Consider the following 22045-nt stretch of genomic DNA (forward strand, 5'->3'; position numbering starts at 1 on the left):
TGCCGATGAACTAGCTGTTTCTTCATACATCTCAAAACAGCCTAAGAAATTTACAAAGTCAATAAAGAGGAAAAGAAAAACAGCACTGTCTGCGTTAGAACACATTTTGGATCCCCGGCCTTTTCTGGACGGCTAAATCTTGATTGAACTTTCGTTTTCTTGAAGTCTAGAATCCAGTCAATGTCTCCGGACTCAACATGGGAATCGTGCTCCATACGAGAAAGCTTGGCCACAAGCTCAGCTCAAAAGAGAATGAAATATGAGTTAGTTCTAAGTAAGTTTTGAATCCATTTAACACCCATATTATATTGGGCTTTACCATTTTAAATACATTTATGACCCATTTAATGAATATAATCAACTCATGTAACGATTCAACCCATCAAATTTGAGTTAAGAAATAGGTTTATGACCCATTTTAATTTATCTAACTGTATGTACCGTTGATTGACACAAGTGAATAGAACATTTTCTGACGACCCGTTTCCATCCTTGCTTTCTTGCAAACGATCCAACGAACTGTCCGTGCGTCATAGTATCGGAGCATTGAAGAAATAGGCGGACTTCCCATTAAGAATAGCTGAGCAGTACGCCGGACGGTCCTTTGAATTGGCCAACTGCCCGGACCGTAGCAATATGCAAGCAATGAGGGGGAAGAAAGCTTATAGCTCGACCAAAAAAAACAAGAAAGAGAGGGAGATATATTGGCCTTCTAGGATACTTCAGTCATTAGTATAAGCAACGTAACCTGAATATATTGGAAGCAGCTCTCCCACGTACCTACAATGGAAATAGGACAGTGGTTTTACTACCAAAAATCATCAAGGATCTTCGATACTGGAAAAGACAAACAAAAACAAGAACAAAACATGATCCTCGTGTTTCGAATAGAAGTAGAACCACATACGAAAAATCGTACGAGCAAAAGAAAAGTAATAACAGCCGATGAACTAGCTGTTTTTTCATACATCTCAAAACAGCCTAAGAAATTTACGAAGTCAATAAAAAGGAAAAGAAAAACAGCACTGTATGCGTTAGAACACATTTCGGATCCACGGCCTTTTCTGGACGGCTCAATCTTTTTCCATAGCAGTCGGCAGTGGATTCATGAAAGATCGAACTTTCGTTTATTTGAAGTCTAGAATCCAGACAATGTCCCCGGACTCAACATGGGAATCGTGCTCCATCCAATAAAGCTCGGCGACAAGCTCAGCTCGAAGCCATCTCCAAACTTGTGGGGAGACTTCTTCTCGAGGCCTTCAGACATCAGCTCCCTGTACACGGTAGATAAAGGAGTGGTGGCCCTTGCCGCCGCTGCATTGTTATTACTGCTGATATCACCGCGGGCCGGGTTCAGCGTCCAGAGCTCGAGCGGCGGAGGGGCCGCCTCCTGGAGCCAGTGGGCGGGGAGCGGCAGCTGAGACGATGCCCCCTTGAGCTTCTGCACGATCTCCCGGAAGTTGATGGGCTCGACCTTGTAGACCCGGGTGGGGTTCGGGGGTTGCGGGGGGGTCGGCTTCTTGCACGGCTTCGCGGGGGCCTTGGGGACCGAGTGGAGCGACCTGTGGAGCTGGTAGGTCTGGGGAGGGATGTTCATGGCCTCCTCGTGCGGATTGATGGCCGCTGCTGCTGAGTATCTCTCCATTTCTCTTCTTGGTTTTCCTCCCTTAAAGTTCTCGCTTCAGAACGACAGACGCGTTTGCTCTTTGTGCTGTGAGAATGAGAACGCGAGACTGTATAAATATGTTGTGCGGAGAGACGGAGAGGGGCAGCGACGGAAGGTTCGAGCAGGCCAGGAGAGGGAGGGCAATGATTTAGGATTAGTCCCGCGGGATTAGTTTAATCAGTTGTTAATTGAAAGATTCGTGGGTGCTGCCGTGGTAATCTGCCGCTCGTCGTTCCTCCATTAGCGTTTATTTAATCGAACAAGATTCCGATCTTAGTTAAACTCCCCGGAAAAAGGTGGATGAAACATCAAGATTCCCCCACTTTTGTATGGGCACGAATTAATAATTTTACCATGACGTGTAAAAGATAGCGCTTTCGATATTTGTTTTTGGTGTAGTTGTTGTTGTTGTTAGTATTGTAATTAATGTTGGTTGATTTGCAGGTCGATAGCGCGAACGAGCACGGGATTCTGCTGGAGATGGTCCAGGTCTTGACAGATCTCGACCTCGTCATCTCCAAGTCATATATCTCCTCGGACGGCTTATGGTTCATGGACGGTCGGTAACACTCCCCACCAGACCCACCCATCTTTTTTATGACGTCATTGACACCGACTTCGTATTTTATTATTATTTTTTTGGCAAAATAGATTGATATATGAGTAAATTATTAGCTGTGCGTGCCCACAAAGATTGCGAATTCGTCAATTAGATGTTTGATCGATGAAGCTCGATTTTCTAATGGCTTTGATTTTGCATGGCGTGCAGTGTTCTACGTGACCAACGACCAGCTCCGGCACAAGCTGACCGACGAGAGCCTCATCCTTTACATTCAACAGGTATTATTATATCATAATCAATCTTTAATTTGCTCTTCTTATTTTTCTCTTTACCCACTTTATCTATGATCTATCAGACATTGATTGATTTAAAAGTTCTATCGGGTCCGCTCGTTAGGGTTCTGACCACCAAGTATAGCCTGATCAGACACTAAAAATTCATTTGAAGAGGAAGGATTAGGTTTTTAAGTTGTATATTTTGGGGACACCCTAGAATAATTAGTGCTTGTAAATGTTGGATGTTAGAATAATTTTAGGATAAGAATAATTTAAGCTCATGTCTAGAGTGTAGGCACGAAAGTGTACCTAGCCTTGACTTGTTTTTCTTTTGAGGATTCTCCTCAATTTATACGGGTTGAAAGCGGACAACCTTTTGGGGTTCCTTTCATCTTGGCCCTTGTTCGCGCTTTGCCACCACTTCTGTTTGTTCGGCTAGTGGCCGACAAGGTCTATCTAAATAAGAGGTTTAGGTCTTACGCTTTTAGTGGATAGTGTATTTGTTATGTCAAGCTTAGTAAAGTCTGTTATTGTTCATTATATTCTAATATATGGCAATCATTCAACTTATGATAGACGATATTTTCATGGAATTCATTTTGCACAAGTTTGAGGTTAGAAATTTTTGGGGTAAGTACAGCGCAAGTGCCATAACTTTTGTACGGAGGACACTTAAGTGCCATAACTTTTTTTTGGCTCACTTGAGTGCCATAACTTTCAAAAAAAAGATCACTTAAGTGCCACTTACGAGTTGGTCATGAGGTCCCGAAACCGCGGCTTTTCCGGCCGAACCATGACCTTTCCGGGGAGGCGAGCACCACCAGCTTGAAGAGGGGCTGTCGATGAATCATTTCATAGCCTCCGTTCGTCTCGAAATTTCTGTTTTAGCCTCCGTTGACGAAAGTAAAAATGCTTCGTAGTCACACAATTTATCGAACAGATTTGTGTGACTACGAAGCATTTTTACCTTCGTCAACGGAGGCTAAAACGGAAATTTCGAGACGAACGGAGGCTAGAGAATGATTCACCGACACCCCCTCTTCAAGCTGGTGGTGCTCGCCTTGCCGGGAAGGTCACCGTTTGGCTGGAAAAACCGCTGTTTCAGGCCTTCACGACCAACCCCTCTGACAAGCTAGTCGTGAGGGCCTGAAACCGCGGCTTTTCCGGTCGAACGGTGACCTTCCTGGCGAGCCGAGCACCACCAGCTTGAAGAGGGGGTGTCGGTGAATCATTCTATGGCCTCCGTTCGTCGTGATCTTTTTTTAAAAAGTTATGACACTCAAGTGAGCCAAAAAAAAGTTATGGCACTTAAATGTCCTCCGTACAAAAGTTATGGCACTTGCGCTGTACTTACCCCGAAATTTTTTGTACTTGCTTTCGCTATGTGCTGTTTAGTGGAATTTAGGGTGATTCTCTTGTAATAACTAAATGAATGCGACATTTGACAGGCTTTATGTGCGACGAGGAGAGGGGGTCTCTCCAAGGAAATACAAGGATCATAGCAAAGGAAACATTTCGGACCTCGCCACGTGTCCTCCGAGCACACGGTACTAGAGATGACGGGGACAGACCGACTAGGGTTACTTTCCGAAATGTCGGCAGTCCTGGCTGAGCTGGCATGCCACATCGCCACGGTAGTGGCGTGGACCCACCACACACGAGCCGCGTGCATATACATATTCTATGTGGAGGACGGGGTGAAGGGTGGGCCGATCACGGACCCGGAGCCCCTGGCCCAGATAGAGGAGCAGCAGGAGAATGTGGTCGAGGCACACCACGCCGAGGGGGAGAGGAGGAGCGTGAGGCTGATGGCACCCGTGGCTGGGCGGATGCACACTAAACGGCGACTCCACCAGCTGATGTTTGCCGACAAAGACTACGAGCAGTGCCGTTGCTGCCGGAGCAGCGGTTCCAAGGGTGGCAGCACCTGAGGCTGGAACGAGCATAGGAATGGGTGTGAGAGGCCTCACGTGTTGATAGAGAGTTGGAAAGACAAAGGTTACTCGGTGGTGTACGTGTGGAGCAGGGACAGGCCGAAGCTGTTGTTCGACACCGTGTGCGTCCTAACGGACATGCAGTATGTTGTGTTCCATGCATCAGTTAACTCGGAGGGCTCTTTGGCTAACCAGGTATTTTAAGCTAAAATCAAACCTCAAAAAGCTTTAAGTTATTACTTCGAGAGAGAAGTATATGTTGGGTATACTTCAATTCTAATCCTATTTGATGCCAATCCTGAAATTCTCGAATGTTCAATTTGTCGTGCACAAATGGGATAATGTTTGTAATATTTATATACACATGGGAGATTGTTGGATCGTAAATGACTCTAGAAAATAAGGCGGGTTTGCACCATGTCAATGTGTAACTGAGTTAAGGGTTTGAATGTTTAAAATGTTAGGCAGAGAAAGGTACTTGTGATACGAATTATTTGAAATGATATCGTCAAAATAGGGTGAGACTCACTTGTTGATGTGATGGGGTTCCTAGTCAAGCTGGTTTTGGAAAATCTGTTCATTGGTTTCAGACGTATCGAGTTCAATAAGATCTATAAATTCTGCAATTTCGGCAGAAGTGGGTCGTTGTCTTCTTTTATGATATTATCCTAAGGTCATAAGTTACTAATGTGGCTACAGGTTGAATTTTAGCATCGTATGAGTATCTGCCTTTGACAGTTTTGGCTAACGAAAAGATTGTATGCTTTGCGGGTGTCATACAGGAGTATTTCATAAGGCATCAGGATGGATGCACCTTGGATTCGTAGACCGAGAAGCGCAAACTCGCTCAATGCCTCCTGGCTGCCGTCGAGCGCAGAGCGTCACATGTATGTCCCAAACAACTCTTCTTTCTCATGTATGTCTCATGTGGATTGCATCCTGATTTCTTGTTTCGTTTCTTTTGCAGGGATTGAGGTTAGAAGTGAGCACTCAAAACCGGCCGGGCCTGCTCTCCGACGTGACCAGGGTGTTCCGCGAGAATGGCCTATCGATAACGCGGGCCGAGGTAGGGATCTGCGGAGAGCGGGCCATCGGTTCGTTCTATGTGACCGAAGCTTCCGGGAACGACGTGAACCTGAGCACAGTGGAACTGGTGAGGAAAGAGATCGGGGGTTCGGTCTCGATCGTGAACAAGTCCTCGGGAGTGAGTTCTCCTCAGGGTCCATTGTCGGCAGGCCTCATTAGCAGAAGTGGGGATGAAAAGCCGAGGTTGTCGCTCGGAAGCCTTATCTGGTCTCAGCTCGAGCGTTTCTCCAGCAACTTTGGACCAATAAGGCTATAATGTAAGGTAATGTTTGCTATGGACAAGTGTGCTTAGACATGTACTTTGTAAATAAGGCTTGTAAGCACCTTGTCACTTGGTCAAGTAGCGATATGTTGTTCTTTGACAGAGTCTAGGAATTAGCCTTTAAGAGTAGCTTTCCGTCTTCAGGTCTGTAAAATATCAATGAAATTAGTCTCTCCAGTTCAGTGTTTTCTGTGCAAGTTTCTGGTGGTTTTTTGCAGTTCAACAGCTTACTTGTAGCGTTAATACAGGAGTTTTGCACTAACTACGTTTCGTAAAAATTCGCTAGTTGAAATGCGCGATGTAAGTAATCGTGTAGTGTCAGGGGTTTCACGGATCGATGACGAAAGGATTATATTAGATGACAGTGATGATATGCTTCAAACTATTGATATGTTCCAAGTGAGGACGCTTTGTCTTAGTTCATCAAGTCTTGGTACTCTTGGTACTCTTAGTACTCTTAATACGGCGCTTGATGTTCTTTAGCCGGTTCTTAAAGAAGCTTTAATAGATGTCCCCGCATCAGGACATAAATATTCTGGGGCCATTCCGAACGTATTGCCAACGCTTTTTTGTGGAGCATCTCATACATGAAATGGAGATCGCCCAATATCTCCCTCAACGCATCCATTATAGATACTTTGCAGAAATATCCACGGGTCATTTCGCGTTGTTGACATGTGAACATGAGATATCCAATGAACGCGTAAAGATTTAAAGAAAGTAGTGAGCATGCTTCACCACAATACTCTCGACAAACTCTGCTTTTTCTTCGTAAGATTGTCCATCTCGTAGAACATTGAGTTCTTTAACTAACTTATTATCTGCATGAAAAGATTTGTGCTGTGAGAGCATCGATTCCCTAAGCTTCGAGAAGCTCGATAGATGAAGTACTAGTAACCTCTCTACATTTTTTATGACCCCGGCAAGAAACACCAACATCATTGGAATCAACAGCGAGTTGTTGGGAAATATCTGCACAAAGACATAGATGGTAGCACCAACTTGAAAGACGAGACTGAGCAGGGACCTTCTCCAAAGCGAACTATCCTCCAGAGAGAAGGCAGTGATGGTGTTTGGAGTGCCAAGGTGTAACAAGAGAATTGAAGCCAAAAATGTCTGAAGTGCTCCGTCTACTTCGAGTGCACGAGTTATGAAAGACGAACTCGATTGCGAACGCGGCTATCCAGTTAGCCACCAAATAGGCCTACCACAATAGAAAAATTATGCGGTGGTTCGTTATTTTCTTTCTAAGGAGTGCAAATAGAATGAGAAAGACCTGAAGCAAGAGGCTCAATATGACGAAACCTCGAATATTTCATATGTTCCACAAATCCCAAATGAAACTAAATAACATGGTTTTACTTATTGCTCCTCCTAATATAATTTTAAATACAAAAAAAAATATACGGGAGGAATAGTGGGGAATGTATATATACATGCTGTGATGGTTCCGCCAACGAAGACTCACCGGGTGTGCCCTATCTGTCTTCGATAGCGGGAGAGAGGAAGAAAAGCAAAACCCTAGCTTTTTATACAAAGACTTTTCTACCCCCATAAAATAAACATAAATATTTATATAATATGTGTGCCCCTTGTTTTGTCCTGTAGTGGCATGGTCCAGTGGAGCTTTTTCTCATATTACCCTTTCTAGGTCAAACCTCCAAGAACAAGGCCCAAGAGAATCCATACTCGCTTTGGATTAATGGGCACACCTGATTTTGAACAAACCAGAAAATCCTCTAAAGATTTCGTACATGGCTCAAACTCGTGACACAATTTAAAAGTTGAGATGATTCCTTGCTTTACAATAAAATGTAAAGAGTGGCGAACCAATGAACACAAGCAATGTATCTCATGTATCAAATGGTAGAAGAGAAATATCTTATGAATAGAGAATGCTTATTGCTTTGTGCCGGGTTGATGTTTTATTGTCAAATCGGTCTATCTCAATTCTACTTTGCAATTCCATCTATGACTACCTGAGTTTCGACCTGACTTTGGCCTTAAAATGTCGAACATACTATCGTATGGAGCAATAAAAAATGGCACCAAGAGGTTTGTTCATTGATTGACCCTAACGTGCATGGCATCAAGAAGTGGCAGAGAACTCCTAACCCAAACTTCAAAGATTCCTTTAAAGAATGCTTTATCTTTCATGGTTCCTCGTTCATCAAATCCTGCCAGTGACAACCAATTTCCTAAGGGAGAGCTTACTAAGTTCGCGATATATAAGCTCATTTAAATTCACCTCATATCATCGGATTCAGTTAAAGATAAATAGACACTAAAAAGTTTAGAAGTCATTACATTCTCACTCAACATCCCTCATCCAAAAGGAAAGAGTAAGATTTGAGATGTTCGAGATGTCTATTTGGTCGAGAAAAGTCCTTTCCTTGGACTCAAAATTTAAGCATGTTTTGGTCTGATGTTTATTGTCCAGAACAATTGATCAGATTTGTCTGGCAATATTCACTGCGTTCTGACAGGGCATCCATTACTTTATTAGCATAGGGATTACAGGTAAACATAAGTCACAAACATAAAAATTGAATATTCTGCTAAATCTCATATCAATTATTACGTAGCTATCGAAATGCATCTTTCGTACCAGAATACAACAAAGATTCACATCATTTTAATCGTAAACGCACACAAGCACAAAAAATGGATGGATTCAATCGTGAGTGCCGTACAGAATCGTATATACGCTAGTGAAGGCTTGTGATCTAAAAGATTATGGAAATAGAAGACTTTGTTAGTGTCGAAACATGTCATCCGAGTATTCATACAAGCCCCATTCGGGTTGTGGATACAACAAACATTCACTTCAATTTACTCGTAAACATACAAAAAAATACGAATGGGTTGAATTGTCAGTGCCGTACTGAATCGCGTATACGCTATTGAAGGCTTGTGATCAAGAAGATCATGGAAATAGAAGACTTTGATAGTGATGAAATATGTCATCGCAGTATTCACAATACTAGCCCCATTCAGCCCGTAGATACAACCGAAAAGAGCCATCGATAGCCAAGCAAAGGCAAAGAAACTCTACACCATTGCAAAGTACCTGCACATGTACCTCGCCCTTAATGTGAATTGCTGCATAGGATAGCATCTCAACCCACACCCCGTTCATCACCTTCCACTTCGTTTCCTCGAGGCTTTCCATCTTTTGGGCCAAATTGATCACCTCGTTGAGCGGGGGATCTCAAACTGAAGGTTCCAAAATGAGCCTCAAATAATTTCTTGCATTAACCCCTCCACATTTATTAACGCATCCCTATCGATGAGGATATAGAGCTCTTGCAACGTCTCCGCTGATGCCATTTGGGCAACACCCCCCGTAGCGGACACCACATTAGGCTGATTAATTAAAAGATACAACATGTAGTCAGATTGGATCTTGCTAAATTCCATTTCGTCAATTCTAGCTATTAGGCTCATAAATTGTTTCTCTTTATTGTACCACATTTCAATAGGCAAAAGGACACTATAAGTGCCATAACTTGTGTACGGCGCTCACTTTGGTGCCATAACTTTTTTTCGGATCACTTTGGTGCCAAGTCGGAGGAAAAACGATCACTTAATTGTCATAACTTTTTTTTGGATCACTTCAGTGCTAAAATTTTTGAAAAACGATCACTTAAGTGCTAAAATTGTTGAAAAACGATCATTTAAGTGTTAAAATTTTTTAAAAACGATCACTTAAGTGCCAATCTCCGGCGAGACTCCGACGAGCCACGTCAGCTTCAAAAATTAATAAAAAAAATGCCACGTCAGATTTCCGGCGAAAAATTGTGTAAGGCACCGGAGTTGGCACTTAAGTGATCGTTTTTCAAAAATTTTAGCACTAAAGTAATCCAAAAAAAAGTTATGGCACTAAAGTGAGCGCCGTACACAAGTTATGGCACTTGTAGTGTTCTTTTGCCCATTTCAATAGCAACATGCCACATTATAATACTGCTATCATAATTAGCCTCCGTGACTTACACTAAAAGATTGCCGCTGTCAATCCCCCCCTCGACAGTCTACTCTCGAGAAACGGATCACCTCTAGCCTCAAATATCTTCCTCACCTCTGTCGGATCATTCGCATCGTTGGATTTATATCTCACCTCCTTAAAGATAAAGATCCATAGCTTTTTTATAGATTCTTGGACACATACTTCAAATTCCCAATCATCTATTTACTGTTCCTCCATCCACCACAGAGCGTATCAATCTCATTTTGATGGAAACAAGAGATAATCTTCTCAGCCATATGAAATGGAAAACTACAGATAGTAGAAAAAGCAACGATGCCTTAGTGCTGATCAAGCTTATACATCTTTCTCAGACTCTCTCGAAAGCACTCGGATAAAAGGTTGCAAGTAGAGAGGATTCTAACCATCTTCGAGATAATATGGTGTATCTAAGGCCGCATAAGTAACATTGTGTTTAGGCTCTGCTTCACATGTGGTGAATCCGGGCTTCCTTTGGTGATCCGTGGTGGATACCATCTTGTGGAGAAATGAATTGTGGCACTTGATTCTAGCAATAGTTCAATTGGAGAAAACGAGCATGAATAGAGCTATCACATCAAGAGCAATTCCTTTGAAAAGAAGGGAATAAGTAATTTCCACAACGAATTTGGGGAGCCGATGCTACTTCAAGCGATTGAATAGGATGAAAGCCATCGCGACGTTAGTTAAAGCTATGAAGCGGAACATGTAGCTCCACTTGGAATATATAGCCAATGCTTTTGAGTGGAGCATATCATACATGAAATGGAGCTCGACTAATATCACCTCAACACATCCACCGCTGCAACTTTGCGGGAATATTCGTGGCTCATTTCGCATTGTTGATGTGTGAACATGAGATCTCCGATGAAGACCTTACATAACTGAAAGAAGTAGTAAGCATGTTTCACCGTAATGCTCTCGGCAAGCTCCGCTTCTTCTTTATCAGAATATCCATCCCCTAGAACGATGAGGTATATATCCAACTTGTTATATGCATTAGAAGACTTGCGCTATGAGAGCATCAATTCCTTTACCCTCGAGAGGCTGATAAAGTGCTATTAACCTCTCCGCATACTTTATGACCCCGGCAAAAAACACCAACATCGTTGGGATCACTAGCGACTTGTCGTTGGGAAATATCTCTACAAAGAAATAGATGGCCGCACCGACTTGGAAGAGGAGACTGAGCTGACGCCGTCACCAAAGCGAATAGTCCTCTTGAGATAAGACAGTGATAGAGTCTGAACCACTAATTTGTAATAAGAGAAAAGAGGCCCAAAATGCTCGAAATGCTCCATCTACTTTAGCTGCAAGATCAAATGAATTGCCTTGATTGGGAGAAATGAGCCCGATCGCAAATGTGGCTACCCAGTTAGCCATCGAATAGGCCAACCACAACAAGAAAGAGATGGGTGGTTCGCCGTTTTATTTCTAATGGGTGCAAAAAGAATGAGAAAGACTTGAAGCGAGAGGCTCAGTATGATAAAATCTCCGATATTTCATTTGTGCCGCACATCCAAAATAGAGCTAAGTGCCATTTTTTTTGCTTGATTTTATCCCTCCTCTTTAATATTGTTTCAGGTGCAACAAAATGTAGAGGAGGAATAGGGGGGAATGTATACGTACATGTTGAAATGCTTCTTGCTTGTACACGTATATGCACATATTGACATGATTCCTTGCTGTACAACAAAATGCAAAGAATCATAAACCAATGAACACAAGCAAGTTGTCTCATGCATTAAATAGCATAAGAAAAGTATCTCATGCATGGATGATGCTTAATCTCTACAAGTTTGGTCTTCTCAATATCCTGTCTAATGTCTATAGAATTTCCATTTTAGTCCCGCACTTTTCAAGTTTAGTTGAATAAGGCTTCCTCACCCTAGGGTAGACTGTCAATGTGATCCACATTGCGATTTGTTATTAGAAATACTATTCTGCATATGTGCCACAAGTCTCTTGTGAGTACGTCGATTCAGGCTTTTTCAGGGCAAATTGTCTATGCTACTTGGATTGAGCATGCGTCTCTTTGTACGGATGATTACACTTTTCATAGTTTTCTTCTTTTTCATGTGTTTTAGATGGTTTCGTCTCAAGCATTTGTAATATATACTTCTCCTGTTAAAATACAAAATGCTTGTACTACAAAATTCTTTAGGGGGTCAACTACTCAAACTCTGTTGTCCCAATAGCCCCTCGATGTACGTAAACCCATCAAACGGATGGGTTGGGTCAGGTCAAAAATTGCCCGACCCAAATTGATCCATTAAACTCTTTTTGACTAATTTTCATGTAATACAAATCTAATATACCATATCGAACCCGACCCATACCTGACTGAACCCATATTGCTAAAACACTTCTATATTTAATCCAATTTAGGAAAACTCATATCCAAACTGAAGTGAGAGCTTATAGCGAGTAAGCACTAGATCAAGTGCGGGCGAAAGAGAGTCACAAATGTGGGTTAGTTCTAAATAAGTTGTGAATCCATTTAACACTCATATTATATTGGGTTTTACCATTCTAAATACATTTATGATCCATTTAGTGAATATAATTAACCCATGTAGCGATTCAATCCATCAAATTTAAGTTAAAAAATAGGTCTATGACCCATTTTAATTGGCCTAACCGTATGTACCGTTGATTGATACAAGTGAATAGAACATTTTCTAACGACCCTTTTCCATCCTTGCTTTCTTGCAAACGATCCAACAAACTGTCCGTGCGTCATAGTATCGGCGCATTGAAGAAATAGGCGGACTTCCCATTAAGAATAGCCGAGCGGTACGCCGAACAGTCCTTTGAATTGGCCAACGGCCCGGACCGTAGCAATATGCAAGCAATGAGGGGGAAGAAAACTTATAGCTCGACCAAAAAAAACAAGAAAGAGAGGGAGATACATTGGCCTTTTTCGGATACTTCATTCATTAGTATAAGCAACGTAACCTGAATATATTGGAAGCAGCTCTCCCACGTGCCTACAATGGATATAGGACAGTGGTTTTACTACCAGAAATCATCAAGGATCTTCGATACTGAAAAAGACATAAAAATAAAGAATGAAATATGATCCTCGTGTTTCGAATACAAGTAGAACCACATACGAAAAATCGTATGAGCAAAAGAAAAGTAATAACTGCCGATGAACTAGCTGTTTCTTCATACATCTCAAAACAGCCTAAGAAATTTACAAAGTCAATAAAGAGGAAAAGAAAAACAGCACTGTCTGCGTTAGAACACATTTTGGATCCCCGGCCTTTTCTGGACGGCTAAATCTTGATTGAACTTTCGTTTTCTTGAAGTCTAGAATCCAGTCAATGTCTCCGGACTCAACATGGGAATCGTGCTCCATACGAGAAAGCTTGGCCACAAGCTCAGTTCAAAAGAGAATGAAATATGGGTTAGTTCTAAGTAAGTTTTGAATCCATTTAACACCTATATTATATTGGGCTTTACCATTTTAAATACATTTATGACCCATTTAATGAATATAATCAACTCATGTAACGATTCAACCCATCAAATTTGAGTTAAGAAATAGGTTTATGACCCATTTTAATTTATCTAACTGTATGTACCGTTGATTGACACAAGTGAATAGAACATTTTCTGACGACCCGTTTCCATCCTTGCTTTCTTGCAAACGATCCAACGAACTGTCCGTGAGTCATAGTATCGGAGCATTGAAGAAATAGGCGGACTTCCCATTAAGAATAGCTGAGCAGTACGCCGGACGGTCCTTTGAATTGGCCAACTGCCCGGACCGTAGCAATATGCAAGCAATGAGGGGGAAGAAAGCTTATAGCTCGACCAAAAAAAACAAGAAAGAGAGGGAGATATATTGGCCTTCTAGGATACTTCAGTCATTAGTATAAGCAACGTAACCTGAATATATTGGAAGCAGCTCTCCCACGTACCTACAATGGAAATAGGACAGTGGTTTTACTACCAAAAATCATCAAGGATCTTCGATACTGGAAAAGACAAACAAAAACAAGAACAAAACATGATCCTTGTGTTTCGAATAGAAGTAGAACCACATACGAAAAATCGTACGAGCAAAAGAAAAGTAATAACAGCCGATGAACTAGCTGTTTTTTTCATACATCTCAAAACAGCCTAAGAAATTTACAAAGTCAATAAAGAGGAAAAGAAAAACAGCACTGTATGCGTTAGAACACATTTCGGATCCGCGGCCTTTTCTGGACGGCTCAATCTTTTTCCATAGCAGTCGACAGCGGATTCATGAAAGATCGAACTTTCGTTTTTTCGAAGTCTAGAATCCAGACAATGTCCCCGGACTCAACATGGGAATCGTGCTCCATCCAAGAAAGCTCGGCGACAAGCTCAGCTCGAAGCCATCTCCAAACTTGTGGGGAGACTTCTTCTCGAGGCCTTCAGACATCAGCTCCCTGTACACGGTAGATAAAGGAGCTGTAGCCCTCGCCGCCTCCGCTGGGTTGTTATTACTGCTGATATCGGCCCGGGCCGGGTTTGGCGTCGCGAGCTCGAGCGGTGGAGGGGCCATCTCCTGGAGCCGGCGGGCGGGGGGTGGCAGCCGAGACGGCACCCCCGTGAGCTGCTGCACGAGCTCCCGGAAGTTGATGGGCTCGACCTTGTAGACCCGGGTGGGGTTCGGGGGCTGCGGGGCGGTCGGCTTCTTCCATGGCTTCGCGGGGGCTTTCCGGACCGAGTGGAGCGACCTGTGGAACGGGTAGGTCTGGGGAGGGACGTTCATGGCCTCCTCGTGGGGATTGATGGCCGCTGCTGCTGAGTATCTCTCCATTTCTCTTCTTGGTTTTCCTCCCTTAAAGTTCTCGCTTCAGAACAAGAAACGGGTTTGCTCTTTGTGCTGTGAGACTGAGAACGCGAGACTATAAATATGTTGTGCGGAGAGACGGAGAGGGGCAGCGACGGAAGGTTCAAGCAGGCCAGGAGAGGGAGGGCAATGATTTAGGATTAGTCCCGCGGGATTAGTTTAATCAGTTGTTAATTGAAAGATTCGTGGGTGCTGCCGTGGTAATCTGCCGCTCGTTGTTCCTCCATTAGCGTTTATTTAATCGAACAAGTTTCCGATCTTAGTTAAACTCCCCGGAAAAAGGTCGATGAAACATCAAGATTCCCCCACTTTTGTATGGGCACGAATTAATAATTTTACCATGACGTGTAAAAGATAGGGCTTTCGATATTTGTTTTTGGTGTAGTTGTTGCTTTTGTTAGTATTGTAATTAATGTTGGTTGATTTGCAGGTCGATAGCGCGAACGAGCACGGGATTCTGCCGGAGATGGTCCAGGTCTTGACAGATCTCGACCTCGTCATCTCCAAGTCATACATCTCCTCGGACGGCGGATGGTTCATGGACGGTCGGTAACACTCCCCACCCCACCCACCCATCTTTTTTATGACGTCATTGACACCGATTTCGTATTTTATTATCAGACATTGATTGATTTAAAAGTTCTACCGGGTCGCTCGTTAGGGTTCTGAACACCAATTATAGCGTGATAAGACACTAAAAAATCATTTGAAGAGGAAGGAATAGGTTTTTAAGTTGTATATTTTGCGGACACCCTATAATAATTAGTGCTTGTAAATGTTGGATGTTAGAATAATTTTAGGATAAGAATAATTTAAGCTCATGTCTTGAATGGAGGCACGAAAGTGTACCTGGCCTTGACTTGTTTTTCTTTCCGAAATGTCAGCAGTCCTGGCCGAGCTGGCGTGCCACATCGCCACGGTAGTGGCGTGGACCCACCACACACGAGCCGCGTGCAAATACATATTCTATGTGGAGGACGGGGTGAAGGTTGGGCCGATCACGGACCCAGAGCGCCTGGCCCAGATAGAGGAGCAACAGGAGAATGTGGTCGAGGCCCACCACGCCGAGGGGGAGAGGAGGAGTGTGAGGCTGATGGCGCCCGTGGCCGGGCGGATGCACACTGAATGGTGGCTCCACCAGCTGATGTTCGCCGACAAAGACTACGAGCAGTGCCGCTGCTGCCGGAGCAGCGGTTGCGGGGGTGGCGGCACTTGATGCAGGTACAGGCATAGGAATGGGTGTGAGAGGGCTCACGTGTTGATAGAGAGTTGGAAAGACAAAGGTTACTTTGTGGTGAACGTGCGGAGCAGGGACAGGCCGAAGCTGTTGTTCGACACCGTGTGCGTCCTATCGGACATGCAGTATGTTGTGTTCCATGCATCAGTCAGCTGGGAGGGCTCCTTGGCTAACCAGGTATTTCATGCTAAAATCAAACCTCAAAAAGCTTTAAGTTATTACTTCGAGAGAGAAGTATATGTTGGGTATACTTCAATTCTAACCCAATTTGATGCGAATCTTGAAATTCTCGAATGTTCAATATGTCGCCCGCGAATGGGACAAATGTACACCCAGGAGATTGTTGGATCGTATATGACTCTAGAAAATAAGGCGGGTTAGCCACCGTGTCAATGTGTAATTGAGTTAGAGTTTGAATGTTTAAGTTGTTAGGCAGAGAAAGTTATGTGCGATACGAATTATCTGAAATGATATTGTGAAAATATCGTGAGACTCACTTATTGATGTGATGGGGTTCCTAGTCAAGCTGGTTTTGGAAAACCTGTTCATTGGTTTCTGACGTATCGAGTTCAATAAGATCTATAAATTCTGCAATTTCGGCAGAAGTGGGTCGTTGTCTTCTTTTATGATAGTATCCTAAGGTCATAAGTTACTAATGTGGCTACAGGTTGAATTTTAGCATCGTATGAGTATCTGCCTTTGACAGTTTTTGCTAACAAAAAGATTGTATGCTTTGCGGGTGTCATACAGGAGTATTTCATAAGGCATCAGGATGGATGCACCCTGGATTCGGAGACCGAGAAGCGCAAACTCGCTCACTGCCTCCTGGCCGCAGTCGAGCGCAGAGCGTCACATGTATGTCCCAAACAACTCTTCTTTCTCATGTATGTCTCATGTGGATTGCATCCTGATTTCTTGTTCCGTTTCTTTCGCAGGGATTGAGGTTAGAAGTGACCACTCAAAACCGGCCAGGCCTGCTCTCGGATGTGACCAGGGTGTTCCGCGAGAATGGCCTATCAATTACGAGGGCCCAAGTAGGGATCCGCAGAGAGCGAGCCATCGGTTCGATCTATGTGACCGAAGCTTCCGGGAACGACGTGAACCTGAGCACGGTGGAACTGGTGAGGAAAGAGATCGGGGGATCGGTCTCGATCATGAACAAGTCCTCGAGAGTGAGTACTCCTCAGGGTCCATTGTCGGCAGGCCTCATTAGCAGAAGCGGGGATGAAAAGCCGAGGTTGTCGCTCGGAAGCCTTATCTGGTCTCAGCTCGAGCGTTTCTCCAGTAACTTTGGACCAATAAGGTTATAATGTAAGGTAATGTTTGCTATGGACAAGTGTGCTTAGACATGTACTTTGTAAATAAGGCTTGTAAGCACCTTGTCACTTGGTCAAGTAGCGATATGTTGTTCTTTGACAGGGTCTAGGAATTAGCCTTTAAGAGTAGTTTTCCGTCTTCAGATCTGTAAAATGTCAATGAAATTAGTCTCTCCAGTTCAATGTTTTCTGTGCAAGTTTCTGGTGGTATTTTGCAGTTCAACAGCTTACTTGTAGCGTAATATAGGAGTTTCACACTAACTACGTTTTGTAAAAATTCGCTAGTTCAAATGCGCAACGTAAGTAATCGTGTAGTGTCAGGGGTTTCACGGGTCGTGATGAAAGGATTATATTAGGTGACAGTGATGATATGCTTCAAACTATTGATATGATCCAAGTGAGGATGCTTTGTCTTAGTTCATCAAGTCTTGGTACTCTTGGTACTCTTAATACGGCGCTTGATGTTCTTTAGCCGGTTCTTAAAGAAGCTTTAATAGATGTCCCCTCATCAGGACATAAATATTCTGGGGCCATTCCAAACGTATTGCCAATGCTTTTTTGTGGAGCATCTCATACATGAAATGGAGTTCGCCCAATATCACCCTCAACGCATCCATTGCAAATACTTTGCAGAAATATCCAAGGGTCATTTCGCGTTGTTGACATATGACCATGAGATATCCAATGAACACGTAAAGATTTAAAGAAAGTAGTAAGCATACTTCACCACAATGCTCTCGGCAAACTCTGCTTTTTCTTTGTAAGAATGTCCATCTCCTAAAACATTGAGTTCTTTAACTAACTTATTATCTGCATAAAAAGATTTGTGCTATGAGACCATCGATTCCCTGAGCCTCGAGAAGCTCGATAGATGAAGTGCTAGTAACCTCTCTACATTTTTTTTTACCCCGGCAAAAAACACCAGCATTGTTGGGATCAACAATGACCTGTTGTTGGGAAATATCTACACAAAGACATAGATGGCGGCACAAACTTGAAAGACGAGACTAAGCAGGTGCCTTCTCCAAAGCGAATTGTCCTCCAGAGAGAAGGCAATGATGGTGTTTGTGAAGGGTTCGTCAACGAAAAACAACGCAGCGGAATATAGAACCCTAGACAAAATCTATGTGTATATTGAAATCGAAAAGGAATTTCGAAACGTACCTTTTGCAGATCGAAGATAAATCGGCAACCGATTGTGTCTGGATTAGCGCCCCAAGTCTTGCGCCTCTACCGGTATCCACACACACGAACGAAATTCTCCAACGATCCACGTGCTAGCGAAAGATCTTAAAGTTCATTTTTCTTGAACGCCTTTTGAATTTCGATACTCTGTCGAAAAACCCTAGATAGAGAACGATTCTCTATCTATTTATACCGCCTCATTATCCAGCGGAATTAAAAGAAGTGGGCCGGGCGATTTGGGCCCGCCAAATCATCCACCTTTAATCATACGTTTAATCGTTATCTCATAACGCGCACAACCGCATAGATAATTTAAATGAGAGAATAAATTAAAATCTACTTCTTAAGTAGATTAAGGCGCACAGAAAATATTAAGTCCGTTCGCTATTGTGTGCGACCCTGTAGGTTCACTAAACATTAGCAGTGTGCTCAAAACTCCTTTTGACCCACAAGTCATAAGCGGTCTCTAGCAAGACATTATGACTACCTAAGTATAGTGAAGGTCGATTTTCTGACACAACCTAATTCACAACTAATATTAGAGTATCAACCTTGATTGATTCCTAGGGCAGACCACTAACAGTTTGGACCGCCAAGGTGTAACAAGAGAAATGAGGCCAAAAATGCGTGAAGTGCTCCATCTACTTCGACCGCACGAGTTATGAGAGATGAGCTTGACTACGAACGCGGCTATCCAGTCAACCACCAAATAGGCCAACCACAAGAGGAAAATTATGTGGTGATTCGTTATTTTCTTTCTAAGGGGTGCAAATAGAATGAGAAAGACCTGAAGTAAGAGGCTCAATATAATGAAATCTCGAATGTTTCATATGTTCCACAAATTCCAAAGGGAACTAAATGCCATGTTTTTACTTATCGCTCCTCCCTAATATAATTTTAAATACAAAAAATATATGGGAGGAATAGTGGAAAATGTATATATGCATGCTGAGATGGTTCCGCTAACGAAGACTCACCGTGTGTGCCCTATGTGTCTTCGCTAGCGGGAGAGCGGAATAAAAGCAAAACCCTAGCTTTTTTTACAAAGACTTTTCTACCCCCATAAAATAAACATAAATATTTATATAATATGTGTGCCCCTTGTCTTGTCCTGTAGTGGCATAGTCCAGTGGAGCTTTTTCTCAGATTTCTCTTTCTTGGTCAAACCTTGGAGAATCATCTCCAACAAGAACAATGCCCAAGAGAATCCATACTTGCTTTTGATTAATGGGCACACCTGATTTTGAGCAAACCAAAAAAATCCCATACGCAGCTCAAACTCGTGACACAATTTAGCAGCTGAGACGATTCCTTGCTTTACAATGAAATAAATAGAGTGGCGAATTAATAAACACAAGTAAGATATCTCATGTATCAAATGGTAGAAGAGAAGTATCTTATGAATAGAGAATGCTTATTGCTTTGTGCCAGGTTGTTGTTTTATCGTCAAATCGGTCTATCTCAATTCTAGTTTGCCATTCCATCTGTGATTACATGAGTTTCGACCTGACTTTGGCCTTAAAATGTCGAACAAGACTGTCGTATGGAGCAACAAAAAATGGCACCAAGAGGTTTGTTCATTGATTGACCCTAACGTGCATGGCATCAAGAAGTGGCAGAGAACTCCTAACCTAAACTTCGAAGATTCCTTTAAAGAATGCTTTATCTTTCATGGTTCCTCGTTCATCAAATCTTGCCAGTGACAACCAATTTCCTAAGGGAGAGCTTCCTATGTTCGCAATATGTAAGCTCATTTAAATTCACCTCATATCATCGGGTTCAGTTAAAGATAAATAGACACTAAAAAGTTTAGAAGTCATTACATTCTCACTTAACATCCCTCATCCAAAAGGAAAGAGTAAGATTTGAGATGTTCGAGATGTCTATTTGGTCGAGAAAAGTCCTTTCCTTGGACTCAAAATTTAAGCATGTTTTGGTCTGATATTTATTGTCCAGAACAATTGATCAGATCTATCGGGCAATATTCATTGCGTTCTCACAAGGCGTCCATTACTTTATTAGCATAAGGATTACAGATAAACATAACTCACAAACATAAAAATTGAATATGCTGCTAAATCTCACATCAATTAATACGCAGTGATCGAAATGCAGCTTCCGTACCAGAATACAACAAAGATTCACATCATTTTACTCGTAAACACACGCAAAAAAAAAAATGGATGGATAGAATCGTGAGTGCCGTACTGAATCGTATATACGCTAGTGAAGGCTTGTGATCTAGAAGATTATGGAAATAGAAGACTTTCATAGTGATGAAACATGTCATCCCAATATTCATACAATCCCCATTCGGGTTGTAGATACAACAAAGATTCATGTCAATTTATTCGTAAAAATATAAAAAAAATACGGATGGGTTGAATTGTCAGTGCCGTACTAAATCCAGTATATGCTATTGAAGGCTTGTGATCAAGAAGATCATGGAAATAGAAGACTTTGATAGTGATGAAATATGTCATCCCAGTATTCACAATACTAGCCCCATTCAGGCTGTAGATACAACCGAAAAGAGCCATCGATAGCCAAGCAAAGGCAAAGAAACTCTCCACCATTGCAAAGTACCTGCACATGTACCTCGCCCTTAATGTGAATTGCTGCATATGATAGCATCTCAACCCACACCCCGCTCATCACCTTCCACTTCGTTTCCTCGAGACTTTCCATCTTTTGGGCCAAATTGATCACCTCGTTGAGCGGGGGATCTCGAACTGAAGGTTCCAAAACGAGCCTCAAATAATTTCTTGCATTAACCCCTCCACATTTATTAACGCATCCCTATCGATGAGGATATAGAGCTCTTGCAACGTCTCCGCTGATGCCATTTGGGCAACACCCCTCATAGCGGACACCACATTAGGCTGATTAATTAAAAGATACAACATGTAGTTAGAGAGGATCTTGCTAAATTTCATTTCGTCATTTCTAGCTATTCGACTCATAAATTGTGTTAAATTATGTCTCAAGTTTAAGCTCTTATACGAGACCCAATACACACGTAGATCATTTATTGCTCAAAGTCTCGTGCAAAATTGACAATCAAGAAGTAAAGCATGAACGTCCTCTGCACATGCGTATATTTGTCAAAGATGTGCACGTCTTTCAAGTCCATCAATTTCCCACTTCTTTAAATGAATGCACATGTGCCTGCATGCCCCATAATGGACGTTGAAGATGAAGGCAAAAGTAAAAGTTGTGGGCTTGTTTTGTCTTTGTTCATTGACTTCCTTTGGTCTCTTTTCTCTGATAGTTCATTCAGCCGAGACCAACAAAAGGAAAGAACAATGCAGCTTCCATGTTCGCATCGTTGGATTTATATCTCACCTCCTTAAAGATAAAGATCCATAGCTTTTTAATAAAGGGATTCTTGGACACATACTTCAAATTTCCAATCATCCATTTACTATTCCTCCATCCACCATAGAGCATATCAATCTCATTTTGATGGAAACAAGAGATAATCTTCTCAACCATATGAAATGGAAAACAACAGATAGTAGAAAAAGTGTTGCGGGATTGGATCTCTTATTCTAGGAAAAGAGATATTGTCAATATTGTATTTTTTATCTTACTACCTATTTAGGAGTGTTTTCCTATTTCAGGTTGCTTGTTACCTTTGTTGTAGCAACCTAATTCTGTATAAAAAGAAAGAATAATGGCAAAGCAA

At 42.4% G+C, this 22045-nt stretch overlaps 2 protein-coding genes, 1 long non-coding RNA gene and 1 pseudogene across 3 annotated transcripts; 2 read left to right on the forward strand and 2 right to left on the reverse strand.

Moving 5' to 3' along the window:
- Nucleotides 1–702: 702 nt before the first annotated feature.
- LOC130137870 (VQ motif-containing protein 29-like) lies at nt 703–1773 on the reverse strand. Its single transcript, XM_056310372.1, has one exon. The coding sequence runs from the start codon at nt 1643–1645 to the stop codon at nt 1139–1141; it is 507 nt and encodes a 168-aa protein (XP_056166347.1). The 5' UTR covers nt 1646–1773; the 3' UTR covers nt 703–1138.
- Nucleotides 1774–4467: 2694 nt separating this feature from the next.
- On the forward strand, nt 4468–5982 carry LOC130137874 (uncharacterized). The gene is made up of 3 exons (XR_008816309.1): nt 4468–4632; nt 5220–5324; nt 5405–5982. It is a non-coding gene; the product is annotated as an uncharacterized LOC130137874 (long non-coding RNA).
- Nucleotides 5983–13647: 7665 nt separating this feature from the next.
- LOC115668876 (uncharacterized) lies at nt 13648–14646 on the reverse strand. The gene has a single exon (XM_030590238.2). It carries the CDS (start codon nt 14584–14586, stop codon nt 14077–14079), a length of 510 nt encoding a protein of 169 aa, XP_030446098.2. The 5' UTR covers nt 14587–14646; the 3' UTR covers nt 13648–14076.
- Nucleotides 14647–14905: 259 nt separating this feature from the next.
- On the forward strand, nt 14906–17369 carry LOC115667915 (ACT domain-containing protein ACR3-like; annotated as a pseudogene).
- The last annotated feature ends 4676 nt before the right edge of the window (nt 17370–22045 follow it).

Source organism: Syzygium oleosum, unplaced genomic scaffold (assembly GCF_021117445.2).
Source record: "Syzygium oleosum isolate NSW1041296 unplaced genomic scaffold, Sole_v2.1 Sole_v2.01, whole genome shotgun sequence".
NCBI classification, from domain to species: Eukaryota; Viridiplantae; Streptophyta; class Magnoliopsida; order Myrtales; family Myrtaceae; genus Syzygium; species Syzygium oleosum.

Bases quoted from the DNA above. Each gene is read 5' to 3' on its own strand.
- LOC130137870 (XM_056310372.1), bottom strand. From the start codon at position 1,645: ATGGAGAGATACTCAGCAGCAGCGGCCATCAATCCGCACGAGGAGGCC.
- LOC115668876 (XM_030590238.2), bottom strand. From the start codon at position 14,586: ATGGAGAGATACTCAGCAGCAGCGGCCATCAATCCCCACGAGGAGGCC.